Genomic DNA, 14668 nt, shown 5'->3' with positions numbered 1-14668 from the left:
AACCAAGAGATACTTCTCATTCTGTCTCGGCTCACTTTCTCCTCTTGGCCCTTTCTGTGGCATTTAATACTATTTATTACCCTTTATTGTTTTTCCGTCTCCAATTTCTTATACCCACTCTCTGTTAGCTCTAGTTTCTGTTGTTTTTACCCTTTAATAAGCTTTTCTCCATCGTTGTCCTGTTAATGTTGATTCCTGTTTCCTTTTTCTCATTCTGGACCTTTTGCTTGAGTGGCATACTGATGGCTTAAATATAGATCTCTAGCCCAGACGCTTCCTTGTAGTTTAGACCCATATATCTTATTTCCACAGACACCTCAAACTTAATATGGCCTTCCTTGTAACCTTTCCTTTCCTTCTCTTTCCCTGTCTCGTTGGAGAATTGCATCGCCATTCATCAAAACCAGACACTAGGCCTCATCCAGTGTTTCTCCCCTATTTTCCTCATCTCCCAAATCAGTCAGTTCAGCCTCCTCTTACCCTAGACTCTCCCTCAGCTCCTCTGCTGCACGTCTGCCGTACGACCTCCCATCATACGTTTTTCATATTGGAGTAACCACCAAGCCATTGTGATTTTCATCTCCTCCGTTTTTCTTGAATCTGTTCTTCTTGTCTTTGTCTCTGTCTCCACTTCTACCACCTTAGTCCAAAGTCATCTGATCCCCTGCAGTAGCCTCATTACTGCTCCATCTGCATTTGTTCCTATGTCCTGCAATCCATTCTTCACATGGCAGCCCTATGATGTTTTCAAAATGCAGCACTGAGCATGTCATTCCCCTGCTTCAACACTTAAATGGGTTTTCATTACTCCTAGAACATAGGCCCAAATCCTTGATGGTCTCCCCTGCTACACACACCCCATTACTTGGCTCCTGCTGACCTCATCAGCCACATATCTCCTGCTGTGCTCCATTGCATGTCTTCTGTGCTGGCCTTTTTTGTCTCTGGTTTACCTGTGCTAATCCCTCTGCCCAGAACTCTCTGCCCTTATGTCCCACCAGTTAACCTTACCTGGTTGATTCCTGTTCATCTTATATCCCAAGTCAGAGAGTTTTTCCCCGACATCCCACTCCCATCTCTACCCTGTAAAGCAGGGGTGGGGAACCTTTATTCTGCCAGGGACCATTTGGATATTTGTAACATTATTCTCAGGCCATACAAAATTAGCAACTTAAAAATTAGCGTGCTATATTTGGTCGAACATTTAATTAACTCACCCCCAGTGTGATGGCTGGAACTGCTTCTCTTCGGTGAGGCCTTGGCAGGGACAGACCGTATATGGCCTGCAGGCCAGACGTTCCCCACCCCTGCTAAAGCTACATCTCCCCCCAACCCCATCCCCATCCCCATCCCCATACATACTGTCATAGCTCTCTGTCTTTCTTTCAGAGCACCATGCAGTTTGTCATTCTGTTTATGGGCTATTTGGTTATTTCTCTGACCAGATCATAAAATCCTCTCTGTATTGTCATTCTTTCATCACCAGTCCTACCCCAGTGACAGTGTCATGATCTCAGGTGGCAGCTCGGTTCATCTCTAGGCTAGGTCAGAGTACAGTTGACCTTTGAATAACACAGATTTGAACTGTGTGAGTCCATTTATACTCAGATTTAAAAATAAATAAATATACAGTTGGCCCTTTGTATGCTGGGGTTTTGCATTAGAAAATTCAGCCATCTGCAGGATCAGAAACAGTATTTTTGGTCCATAATTGGGAATCCATGGATGTGGGGGGCTGACAATGCATTGTTCTTTCCATTTTATATAAGGGACTTGAGCAGTTGGGGGGGAGTAAAAAGTTATATGCAGGTTTTCAACTGCTTGGGGAGTTGGCGCTCCTACCCCATGTTGTTCGAGTCACCTGTGTACCTTTGATGGGGACTCCTTCCACGTTGAGAATGTTCCCACAAGATCTAGGCTTTACTCTGTACACAAATTTTTTCTTCTCTCTTCGCCTTAGATTGATAGGATTGGACTAGGGTGCCACCTAATTGTGACTTTTTCCCCCATCTTGGAGGTCAGGGGTCCTTTCATTTTCTCAAGCCATCTTCTAGTAAGTGTGCTGAAGTTTCAGGACACACTCAAATAGTTTGAGAGAGGAAGGTTTTGTTTCCCATTAGCAATTCTCTTTTTATTCAACTCTAACATATAAATTAGATTAAATAATGCTCATAAAATAATAAACATAGGAGGAGTGTTCTTTCCCCCTTCAGATCCGCTAATTCAAATTGAACAGTTTAGCAAGTGCCTGGTCTCATTCAAACCCCACCCCATGGTGTAGACATGATTTCTAATCCTGTCTTATTTATAAGGACACTAAGCCTCACACAGTGAAGTCATGTCACTATAGGCAAGTGGTAGGGTAGGATTTGAACTTGGATTTTTCCAACTTGGAGTATTTTTCTGTTCTATCATAGCAGCCTCTCTCCTTTTTTGTTTGCTAGTGGAAAGGAATTGACGTCTTTTTATTACTTGTAGAGAGAGCTGTATTCAAATACAGTGCAGTAACCTACAGACTGACTGCCTTACCCCAGGCAGACCTTCTAGCACCTAAAACTGTAGTAAACTGTGCTCAAAATATTTTGTGTGAGAAGGGTGCCTCTCCTTTCTACCCTTTGCTTCTCAGCTGCTCCCCAGGAATGCTGGACTACCAGTGTTTGGCTCAGAAGGAGAAACAGCTGAAAGGTCTGCCTTTGATGTATGTCCACACAACATCAGTAACCTGGCTTTCTATTCAAGTGGTCCCAAAGGAAGCCAGTTTGTGGGGCTTTGTTACTTGCGTAAAACTAAATTTTTTGACAGTTAACTTTGATAAGAGATAGATAGCTAATTACAACTAATAAATAGTTCTTGTGCGTTAGTGTTTGGTCTTATATAATGAGGGACCTGTTACATACGTAATGTAAACTTTTTTTTTTAAATATATATTGATTTCAGAGAGAGGAAGGGAGAGAGAGAGAAACATCAATGATGAGAGTCATTGATCAGCTGCCTCCTGCACGCCCCCTGCTGGGGATCGAGCCCACAACCTGGGCATGTGCCCTGACCTGGAATCAAACCCCGATCGCCTGGATCCTAGGTTGATGCTCAACCGTTGAGCCACGCTCAGCCGGGCTGTAATGTAAACATTTTTGAAGGCCCATGTGCTTTTTAAAATAAGTCTCTTTCAAGGCATTTAATGGACATCTGTTTAAGTTGGTAATTATTTATCTTTATAATTATATTTGCCCAGTCCTAAAATTGATTTTATTTTTGTTACTTTAGTTATGTGTAAGTACTAACTCTTTATTCTTCCTTGCTTTTGCAAATCCCTGTCAGAGGGGTTTGGTGGCAGCAATATAAGCTTCCTGTGAACCCTGTGTAAAGGGTTCTCTGGGGGGAAAGAAAACACTTGGTTTGTGGTGACTTCAAGCCTAAAAAGCCCGTTCTTGTTTGAGTCCTCCAGTGGGTGGGTGGATTGCTCTGAGAACATTTCTCTCGTCGTAGCCATTTTTTCTTTTTTCCTTCTGGGAAATACTTTGTGTGTGCCTTTATTACTGGTTTTGGTAATGGAGCTGAGAAGCCCTGAGCACTGGAATTGGAGCGACAACTTCCTCTTTCCTTGTATCTTCCCCAGCATCTTACTCAGCAGCTCCAGCCTTGCTGTGACACCCCAGAATGTATCATTTTGAAATGTCGCAGCTGCCACTAAGTCATATGGGAGCGTGGAGCTTGCTGGGAGAAAGGTGCAGGTCAGTGATGGTCGTCTGTTCCTGCATAGATCCTTGAAGAAAAATTAGAAGTGGCATTTTTATTTTCAGTCCAAAGATTTATATGTTGTATTTTCCTTGAAAACAAACAAATAAGCAAAAAACAAATGAAAGAGAAGGGAAGAAAGAAAAAAATTAAGTTGTGGTTTTAAGTAGAAGCTGTGATTTCTAAGCATAGGTCCTTGTGAGCCTTATTGGCTGGAGAGAAGCCTCCTGGCAGGATGAGGGGGTGCTGAGTGGGCATTTTAATGTTGGAGTGAGAGCCAGTTTCCCCCCTCTGCTCGGCTTTCCCAGCCTTCGTGTGATGAAGCAGTTCTTTGACTTAAATTCAGTGTGGCAGGTCACCTTTAAAACAAGTCCTTCATAAATTGCTTCATGCATAATGACCCTTCAGGACTCTTAACTAGGAGTAGCCGAACAATGGGTAATTTTTATGTACCATATGCCCTGTAGCCCAGGAGGGCAAGATAAAGGAAAACATGAGTCTTAATACTGGAAATCTTGTTTCATCAACTCAAGCCCCTGCCTGTGGTGTTATTTCTAACACAATTTTTCTTACGTAAATACTTCCTAGCAAGAAAAATATAGGCTTGACAATGTTTACATTTTGCTCAGTATTTCTTACATGAGTTGCTAGAGGAAATGCTTACAATTTTGTTTGTTTTGAAAATGAAATTCCTGCAGAAGGGTCATTGCAATGTCAGCCTTTGATCGTTTTTAACCCTCTTATCCCAGAGCTGGTCTGCAGCATCTGGTCTGGCTTACTGCTCTAACCAAAAATGGCAAAGAATGTGTAAGCCTCGCTCCTTTCAGCCACTTGTCTTGGTGGTCTGTAATGGGCTGTGTTCACACAGTGTCGGCTGGATCCACTGGAGCAGGGTGATGTCAGAGACACTTTCTCCTGCAACTTTGGACAGCCTATGAGCTGAGATTCCAAAGCTTTGCCAGGAGCATAAATCCTAGGCATTATCTCAGAACTACATATTGGGCCTTGACCCTCTTCATTTTAAACATGTCTTGGCAGCCAGATAAGCGCAGGCAGTTTATCACAGATGCCCACTTTCCCCTCCACCTCCTCCTCAAGGATCCAGATACAAGGGTAGCAGCAGAAGTCTGATAGAACTCTTACCTGTTTCACGGCTCCCCGCGGCCTCTCTGGGGTGAGGTAGAATTCGTTGCAGTAAGTACATGTAGCCAGGTGGAGGACTCAGCTCAACCCCTCACCTCTACCACCACCCGACTATAAATTATACATGAACAGGAAAGAAAAAGCAACAAGACCGCTTGAGTTTGCCTTGTCTTTTGCTTGCCTGTTGTTCACTGGTCACGAACTAACTCGTGTTTCCATTCCCAAATGTCATTGACCTCTTTTGGATCACTTTATCTCGAAATTTAAATCTTTATATATACCAAAACAGCAGTTATTGCTCGAAGCAGTGATTCCATGGAGAGGACGCGTCAGATCCAAGAGACGTATAATCTGGCAAAAATAATAAAATACGGAGTTTTAGGATGCTTTGTAAAAGTGAGAGTGGCTGTAATTTGCAACTTTGAGATATATATGGGTGAGGGCAGAAAGTCACAACAGACTGTATTATCCATCTTACAGCCTTTTCTTGATTCTCAGCATCATATTTACCAAGATAATTACTACAACAGGTATCTACAGCTGAACTGTTAAGAAGAACAAGACATTGGTCTGTGGAGCAATGAGGGAGAGCCATGGGCTGCCGGAACTACTAAAAGAAAAGTAGCCGGCCACCCAGGGGAGTTCTGGCTCGAAATAGCTGATCAGCAAGGTGTTTTAAGATTGGTAGTGGAGGAAAGGCAAGTGCCTGAAGACGAGAATACAAGAAAGAGATGTGAACTGTGGTTGAGATGAATTAGCCGATAGGGAGAGAAGAGTGAAGAGCAGGAGCAGTGCAGCAGTGTCATCCTGCTGATGGAAATTGTGTCTTGATCCTTCGAACTCCTGTACCAGGCAGGTAGCATGAGTGCTAGATTAAAGGCTTAGTGCTCTATCACACACAAGTGTAAGGTATTTCACACAAGGCACATGTAACCACCTTGCCCCACATCATTTCTCAACCTGACTGGTGCTCGTGTGCTAAAGAGATTGTGGGACGCAGCACACTTAAGCGAGTCAGAAGAATTTGAACGGTCTCATCACACTGAAGTTAACTTTTTTTTTTTATCGTGAGAAGAAGCCTGGCGTGGCCAGACATGGCTCAGCGGTTTAGCATCGACCTAGGATCCAGGATATTGTGGTTCAATTCCTGGTCAGGGCACAGGCCCGGGTTGTGGGCTCCATCCCCAGTGAGGGACATGCAGGAGGCAGCAAGTCAGTGACACTCTCATTATTCATCTTTCTATCTCTCTTTCTCCCTCTCCCTTCCTCTCTCTGAAATCAATAAAGACATATTTTTTTACAAAAAGAAGGGGGGTGGAAAAGCAGCAGCCTGGATTTCTTCTGAGAACAGGAGTTGCTGAGGGCAGTTTAGAACCTTGTAGCAGCAGAGCTTGTGGATCACACTTTAACCAGAAGGCAGGCTGGTAGGTTGAGAACAAAGATGTTCTGATTTTCTTGAGGTCTGTTTCCTTAACCTGTCTAGAACCAAAGAGAAAACTGGAAAGGCAGCTATTGAGGGAGTGCTGTGACCCAGCCAAGGCAGCATAAGAAGGGGAAGAATTGAAGGCGGGAGTTGTTGTATTTGGGTGATAGATTTGTTTGGATTCACTCTTAATTTTTTTGTTGGTCTATGGAAACATATAAAACTATAGATGACTTTATATGGAAAAAGGCTAAATCTTTTTTGAAAAGTGGCAGAGGTGGGGGAGATCACAGTCAGTTACCACTGAATCTCTTTAGGGACTATAAAATTACTACAGCCTCAGTTTGACCTAGTCAGAGCTTGCTGTGAATTCTAACCTGCTCATCTCTCCTCAAGGCATAAACAAGTAACACGTTTTAATAGTTTTAAAGACAATCTTTGCCTGTATTTGGGTATTCAGAGTATATAAAATACCTACACACTGTTGCTGGTGCACTTACACCACTTGGCCCATAGGGTTTTTTTTAAGGCTATTTTTTAGAGCAATTTCAACAAAATTAAGAGGAATGTACAGGGATTTCCCGTGTCCCCCACTATCAGCATCCCCCACCAGAATGGTACATTTGTCACCATTAATGAATCTACACTGACACATCCTAATGACCCAAAGTTCATAGTTTACATTAGGGTTTACATTGGTGTACATTCTACAGATTTGGACATATCCATCATTACAGTATATTCACTACCCTAAAAATTCTCTGTGCCTCTGTGCTCTGTCTATTCATCCCTACCCTCTCCAACTCCTCTCTCCATAATTTTGCCTTTTCTAGAATGTCATGTAGTTGGACTCTTAGCCTTTTCAGGTTGGCTTCTTTCACTTAGTCTTATGTTTTTAAGGTTCTTCCATGTCTTTTTATGGCTTGATAGCTCATTTCTTTTTAGTGTTGAATAATATTCTGTTGTTTGGGTATACCAAAGTTTACTTATTCGTTCACCTACTGGAGGACATCTTGGTTGCTTCCAAGTTTTTGCAATTAATGAGTAATGCTGCTGTAAACACTCATGTGCAGGCTTTTGTGTGGACATAAGTTTTCAGTTCCTTTGCTTAAATACCAATGAGCATAATTGCAGGATCCTATGGTAAGAGTATGTTTAGTTTTGTAAGAGACCACCAGACTGTCTTCCATAGTAGCTGTACCATTTTGCATTCCCACCAACAACGTATGGGAGTTCCTGTTGCTCCACATCCTTGTCAGCATTTGGTGTTGTGTTCTGGATTTTGACCATTCTAATAGGTATGTAGTGATATCTCATTGTTTTAATTTGCATTTCTCTGATGTCTTTTGCTAACATGCTCTTGACAGTATCTTTCACAGAGCAGGAATTTTTTCATTTTAATAAAGTCTAGCTTGTTAGTTCTTTCATGGGTCATGCCTGTGGTGTTGAATCTAAAAAGTCATCACAAAATTAAAAATCATCTAGATTTTCTCTATGTTGTCTTCTAGGAGTTTTATAGTTTTGTGCTTTACATTTTTACCTGTGATTCATTTTGAGTTAATTTTTATAAAGGATGTAAGACCTATGTCTAGATTTGTTTTTTTGCACGTGGGTGTCCAGTTCCAGCACCAGTTGTTGAAAACACTATCTTTTCTCCACTGTATTGCCTTTGTTTCTTTGCCAAAGTTCAGTGGACTCTATTTATACAGGTTTATTTCTGGGCTCTCCATTCTGCTGCATTGATCTATTTGTCTGTTCTTTTGCCAGCACCACACTGTCTTGATTACTGTAGCTTTATAGTAAGTCTTGGAGTCAGGTAGTTCTGATTTTGTTTTTTTCAATATTGTTTTGGCTATTCTGAGTCTTTCCCCTCTCACTATAAACTTTAGAATCAGTTTGTCTGTTTCCACAAAATTGCTGTGATTTTGATTGGGATGCATTGGATCTATAGATAAAGTTGGGAAGAACTCACATCATAACAGTATTGAGTCTTCCTCACCATGAACATAGAATCTCTCTGCAATTATTTAGTCCTCTGTTGTTATCGGAGTTTTGTAGTTTCTTCATACAATCTTGTACATACTTACCTGAGTATTTCATTATTTTGGCTGCTAATATAAAGACTGTGTTTTAATTTCAAATATCAGTTCATTGCTGGTATATAGCAAAGCGATTGACTTGTGTGTGTTAACCTTGGATCTTGCAACTCCGTGTTTTTTAACCCTTGTCAGTGACTGTCCCTTTCTTTCCTAGTACAGCCCTATACCTAGGCTCATGCATCTGCTCTCAACTAGAATTCCCTATGGAAAGAGTAACCAACAGCATGAGGAGGTGTGGGCAGGACCCCTCAGCTTTCAGAGTGGCCTGCAGAGAGGACTTTCATGTGGAATGTATTTCTTTTTATTAAAATGAAGGATTTTTTATGATATAGGGTACTACAATAGTAGCCTAATTATGAGGAGATAACCCCACCCGAGAAGAGCAAATGGGATTTCTGTTTGTTTGTTTTAAAGGTTGCCTGGGAGAGAGTTATTTGAACTTAAGGTGGTGTCTAAGCCGATCAGCTGCCTTTCCTTTTTTTCTTCTTAAAGAAGGGCGCATTTTCTCTTCCTTTTTTATTTTTAATTTTAATGTCTTAATTGATCTTAGAGAGAGGAAAAGGAAAGGACAGCGAGAAGCACCAATTGGCTGCCTTCGCATGTCCCTGCTGGGGACTGAGCCCAGAACCCAAGCATGGGCTCTGACCTGGAATCGAACCTGGTACCTCCTGGTTCCTGGGTCAGTCCCACCACGAGCCACACCGGCTGGGCAGAGCTGCCTTTTACCTCAGATGGACTAGCTAAATCAGTCTGAGGATCACCCAAGAGTGAGAAGCCTCGGATTCTAATCCCAGCTTAGCTCACTAGAGACTCAGTGACTTTCAGACTGTTCTTGAGGAATTCCTTCAACTAAAGTGCCCTGTGGCTGCCAGGAGAGCATGGCTCCAAGTTGAGGCAGCTTTCATTTGTCAGCTCTGGTCAGAGGATTTGGGAAGGGAGTAAGGGGTAGCTATTTAGTAACTAGTTTACCCTTTTTCTACCTAAAATTCAGGAGAAGTGAATTAAATGAATCCATGTCTAGTAATAGAGAGTTGGTCTTCTCTATTAATTTCCCTTGAAGTACGTAAAACCAAGGAAGAAAAATGTTTGTAGAGGGAAGGACAGGGAACCTTGACGTTTTAGATGCTCACATTTGAAAATAGTCTTCAGTTTAAGATTTAAAGCTGATTAATGTTGTGTACTTGCTCATAATATTATGTTTTATATATTATTAATTCTTTGGGCAATGGTGTTGGACACGTACTGTTTAGAGCCCTGCTGGGCATGGTGGATGCTGGGTGAAAGTAGATGGGTCTGGTTCTAGCCTCCTGAAGCTTTCAAGTTTGATGGGGAGTCTTTATTAATAACTTATATGTCATGGTTTTAGTTGTATTAATTATACAAATGGAAAGAAATGGGGTACCAAGAGAGTTTACTTTCTTTCCCTGTCTCTTCATTTGATGACCTGTGTGAGCAGCCATCATTTCAAGGGAAGGCTGCCTGCCTGAGGGAATGTGAGGGCAGAGCCTCCCTGCCCGATGCCTGATTCCCCTCTCCCACTCCTTGCTTGGACTTCATCTTACAACTTGAACTGAGTGTTCTTCATTGAACTTATTTCCTGTCTCATCACTCTTCTCAGGAGTGCTAATGCCCTCAAAGCCTCTGCCTCTCCAAGAGTGCGTAAGGTGTTGGCACAAAGGAATCTAGAGCCTAAAGAAAGATCTTATAGGTGACCCAGTTCCTTTATTTTCAGATAAGGAAGGTGAGGATGAAGGAAGAGAGAAAACATGTCCACAGTCACACAGCACGTTAGGGTCAGAGCCAGAACTAAACCCAGGTCTTTGAGTCTTAGCCCAGTGCTCTCTGTTATGTTCCTGCAAGAGAGGCATTAGTCAGCAAGGACCCAGTCTCAGGAGCATCCTTGTCTTTGCGGGAACACTAAGGAGGGTGGCATAGCTAGAGGGAAAAAAGACAAGCCCCACGGGGGCCATAAACACAGACTTCACATGGCTGGTGGTGGTTCTGTACAGATCTACCAAGAGGGCCTGCGCTGGGAGCTGGGGAAAGAAAGCAGTATACTCAGCTCCCGCCATCAGGGGAGTCATAGTTCAGAGGAACATGGAAGTCTAACATGTACGGAGAGAGTACCTAAGAGCAGCCTGCTAGGGGCCCAGGTGTACACTCAGTGCCCAGGAGCATTCCAGAGCAGGCGGAGATGGGGACCAGTCTCCTGGGTGAGGAGGGAAGATTTTCCTAGAGAAGTGGGACTCAGGGAGGCAGGACTTTGCCTGGGACCAGGAAAATAAAGACATATGTCTAGATTGTGTTCCCCTCTGGGTTTGAGGAGAACCCTGAACAAATGGCCCTGCTGGCAGTGGCCTGTGCATCAGGGCGTGGGAAGGTGTGAGGAACACGGGTGGCAGGAGCTCATTTTAGAAGCTCTTGAGCTCTGCGCAGTCGTGGAGATGGTGCGGTGCCTTTCTTCTTTCTCGGGATGGGGGGGTGACTTGATGAAAGCTGGGCTTTGGAAAGATAAGCTGGTTTGTGTAGGGGAGACTAGAAGCCCCCTCAGGGACTTGTTTGGTTACTCAGGGATGGAATAAGGAAGTCCTGGACACAGGTAGTGGCATTGGGTGTTTTGAGCTCGTGTAGTCATTGCGAAAATGATAAATCTGGTTTAATCTCTTAAATTTAACACAGAAAGTATAGTTTTATAGTGCTTTTTCTAGCCATGTCTAGGTGTAGCCTTCAAAACAATTATAAACCATAAGTGTCTATATTTTATTTTATAAGGCATTTTGAAATAGCTAAGAACCAAATAAAAGACATTGCAAATACAAAATGTCACTTCTTTTTACTCCCAAATATCAAGTGCTAAGTGAAATAGCATTTCATGCTGTTAGCAGTATTGAAATCTGCTTTTCTTTTTCATATAAAGTTGTCTTTTTAAAAATTTTTTTTTATTTTAAATTTTATTATTGTTTAAAATATTACAGATGTCCCTTTTTCTCCCCATTGACGCGTTCCACCCCGTTCCTTCCCCCTCCCCAGTCCCTCTCCCCACCATTGTCCATGTCCTTGGGTTGTGTATATAAAGTTGTCTTTTGAGAGTTTGAAAGCACCCGCACTGTCCTTTAGCTGAGTGGGGGGGATGGTGTGGTGGGAGGGAAGTGAAACACGAGGGCGCAAGTGTCTGTACTGGCTCCTTGGACCTGACTGCCAGCACCAAAGACTTAACGCATTGTTTTCTCTTTGTCTTTTAGGAATATAAACAGAAGCTTGCTCGGGTAACCCAGGTCCGCAAGGAACTGAAGTCCCATATTCAGAGCTTGCCAGACCTCTCATTGCTGCCCAACGTCACAGGGGGCTTGGCCCCCCTGCCCTCTGCTGGTGACCTGTTTTCTACTGACTAGGGCAGGTGCCATGCCCCAGATTCCCATCTCTACCAGCAGAAAGAAGAGGGCAAGTCATGGTTGGAAGTAACCTTGTAGCCCCTGGTTCTATCCCTCCTTCCGCCTGGCCCCCAGCCTCCAGAAAGAACCACAGACTCTGGTTCTCCTCTCCAGCCTCTCCTGTTGAGCACAATTCAGAACCGTGGCAAGTGGAATCCAGTTTAGGTTGATATTTGGAAAGAATACAAACTCTCCCACTTTGTGTTTTTATGCCCCTGTTGGTTTTCCATTTTTAGCTCTCTCTTTATACTCAAGAAGTTATGAAAATCATGTGTACTTCTGGATGGTTTCAGAAGAATCTTGTCCTTGATGATGGCATTGTGTCACAAAAGCAGCTTCTGTCTGAGCTGGGCTCATTCAGGTTGAGTCAGGCTTCCACTGAGGGGCTCGCCCTGGAATCATTGGCTCTCCTGACTCCATCAACCTCAAAGGGAGGCACAGCTGTCGAGCAGCTTTGTCATAAGGAGTTTGCCAAATATGATTCTCCCTTACCATTACTTCTAGCGATGTATAGTCAAGGGTTTAGGTGCATTTGTTTTGTAAGCAGACTAGAGAGTCTAGCAAGAAAATTCGGAGCTGATCTGGGACATAAAATCATAGTTCAGAGACAGAGTAATAGGAATTACAAGGATGAGTTAAAACTAAGTAACTTGCTTCAGGTTCCTACACACAGCCTTCCCAGGCTGCCCTTATCAAAGACCCACCCAATGTCATTGAGCACGTTCCTAAAAACAATCTTTTGACCCCAGTTGGTTGTGAAGGTGCGTGTTAGAAATGGCAGTGGTGGGCCCCGAAAGCTAACGGCATGCTGAGAGCCTGGGCCTGTGTGGGTGTTGCTTTGGCCCTTTCTCTTGGGGAGTAGGGCACACACTAACAGTTAATTCACTGTGTGGGCATGTGTCCTCAGGACGGTGACTAAACTTGAATATCTCCCTTGCAAATATGATACTGCGTGTTCATCTGCCTGTCAGTTCACGCCCTTGCACGTGTCCCCGTGCCCAGGAGTACTTTGCAACAGATGTTATTGACTAGCTCATCTTGGGCAGGGGAAGGGGGAAAGTTGGGGATATTAATTTTGGGTTTTAATTCTATTATCATGCCAGTTGACATTACTACTATATTATGTAGTTAGAGAGGATTTTTACCTTGCTTTTAGTAAAGGTTAGGCCTGCTAGCTATAAATCATTCTAATTTGGCAGGCTTATTTTTGACATTGGAAAGGGCAGAAAACAATTTGCCCCAATAGTGTAATAGGAATTAATAGCCCAGAGGCTGAAATCCCAAAGCTATAAAAAGGGATCCAGTGGAGGGGGCTTCAGATTCTCCATTATTCTGAGGATTACCAAAAAGCCAATTACATGTAATTTTACATGCTAAACATGTTAAAACATAACCTATGTTTTTAAAAGTACAGCAGGCTTCCCTTGAAGGAGCCCTCCTGCCTGCCAGTGAGAACAGTGGAAAGTCATCGCAGGTACTCGGTTTAACTCTGTGTAGAGCCTAGTAGCATTTAAGCTATCTTTCAGATTTGAGTATGGACTGTGTGTTTCTTACTGACACTGCCCATTGTCCTGTCATGGTTAAATTAATGAGTCTCTGTATAAAGTTTCCCTCCCAGAGGCCATAGGGCAGTGGTGACTTTACTAACATTGCGAGATGAGTTCCAGTCTTTGCTGTTTGTGCACAGGTGCCCCTCCCCATGCGTGTGCTGCTTCAGTCCTACCCAAGCATGCTTCTGAACAGACCCCGGACATTCTGTGTGCTTTCACCAAGGAAGCAAAGTTTTACTAGCCACAAACCAGCCTAAAAAAGGGCATGGTAGATGCTGTTCTGATCGGCTAGATGAAATGTTAAAACAGAATGAATCTTGCACACTGATGTTTTATCCGATTGAGCCTAACCAGCCATTGGTGCATAATTATTACAGCAAGAGCAAGAAATGAAACTAGCAATTATGTAAATGAATGTGTTGGCCTCTTATCACCTGTTACTACTAGTGGACTTCCTGTGAGGAGGTTAGTTTTGGTGTTTTGTTTTTTAATGAAATGCTTTTGTTTTTTAAATCTGATTGTTCCACATCCTCCCCAAGTGTGCTTTACTTCATTTGTTTAATTTAAGGATCTGGTTGGGGGGAGAGGGCTTTTGTTCTGTTTTTCTTCTTTACCTAGGGCATCGGTAGACCTCAAAGGACCTTTCCTTTAGGTCGTATTCCTCAGAAAGTCTCCGTTCTTCCCCCTTTTTTTCTTAAAGAATATTTTTAAAGCTTAAATTTGTATATTAATTTAGGACTTTATTTAGAAGTATAGGCTGTCTTTGGTGGCAGCAGTATATTCTGAAATGTCTCATAGATATATATTTTTGAATAAAGATGGTGTTGTTGGACGACATTGTGTGATGTTTCCTTTCCCTGCCCTTTTGCAGAACACTCAGTGCTCTCTTTGTGAGCAGTGGGTAATTAGAAATCACCAATAGGGATTGTGCTGTCTGCACAGAATCTTGTCCCCTAGGAGTTTTTGTGGCCCTTAGTGGCCCATAAATACTCAGCATTTACAAGGTATTTTCCAGGGGCCTAATTAGCTTTAATTAGGCAGCCCACACAGCACCCAGAAGAGGCACCTCCGCAGTTTTATCCTCGTAGGGAAGTGGGTACCAGTGGAGAGAATTTGAATGACTTTCTCCCCAGTACCACAGTCTCTGACAGGTTAAGACTTGCAAGTTCTTTGATTCCAGAGCTTTTGTTTGCACCACCAGGCCTCCTGAGAGATTTGATTTTGGCAGTACAGTGAAAGTCACTCTGAGCAGTGAGAGGAAAGAGGCAAGGTAATTCAAGCCCAAGT

At 43.0% G+C, this 14668-nt stretch overlaps 1 protein-coding gene across 3 annotated transcripts in view; it reads left to right on the top strand.

The window, feature by feature from the left end:
- RPRD1B (regulation of nuclear pre-mRNA domain containing 1B) overlaps window positions 1-14216 on the top strand; it is a 51411-nt gene extending 37195 nt beyond the window's left edge. For 2 of the 3 annotated variants that reach the window (XM_081149804.1, XM_081149802.1), the window contains one exon: window positions 11643-14216. In XM_081149804.1, coding sequence (XP_081005930.1) covers window positions 11643-11792 — 150 coding nt within the window. In that variant the 3' untranslated portion in view covers window positions 11793-14216. Of the gene's footprint in view, window positions 1-3616; window positions 3727-11642 lie in introns of those variants that run through there. The other variant, XM_081149803.1, reaches the window with a different exon arrangement.
- The last annotated feature ends 452 nt before the right edge of the window (window positions 14217-14668 follow it).

Source organism: Miniopterus schreibersii, assembly GCF_964146895.1.
Source record: "Miniopterus schreibersii genome assembly, chromosome: 10".
NCBI classification, from domain to species: domain Eukaryota; kingdom Metazoa; phylum Chordata; class Mammalia; order Chiroptera; family Miniopteridae; genus Miniopterus; species Miniopterus schreibersii.
The sequence above is the reverse complement of the archived record's forward strand: the minus strand, read 5'-3'. Positions and strand labels throughout refer to the sequence as shown.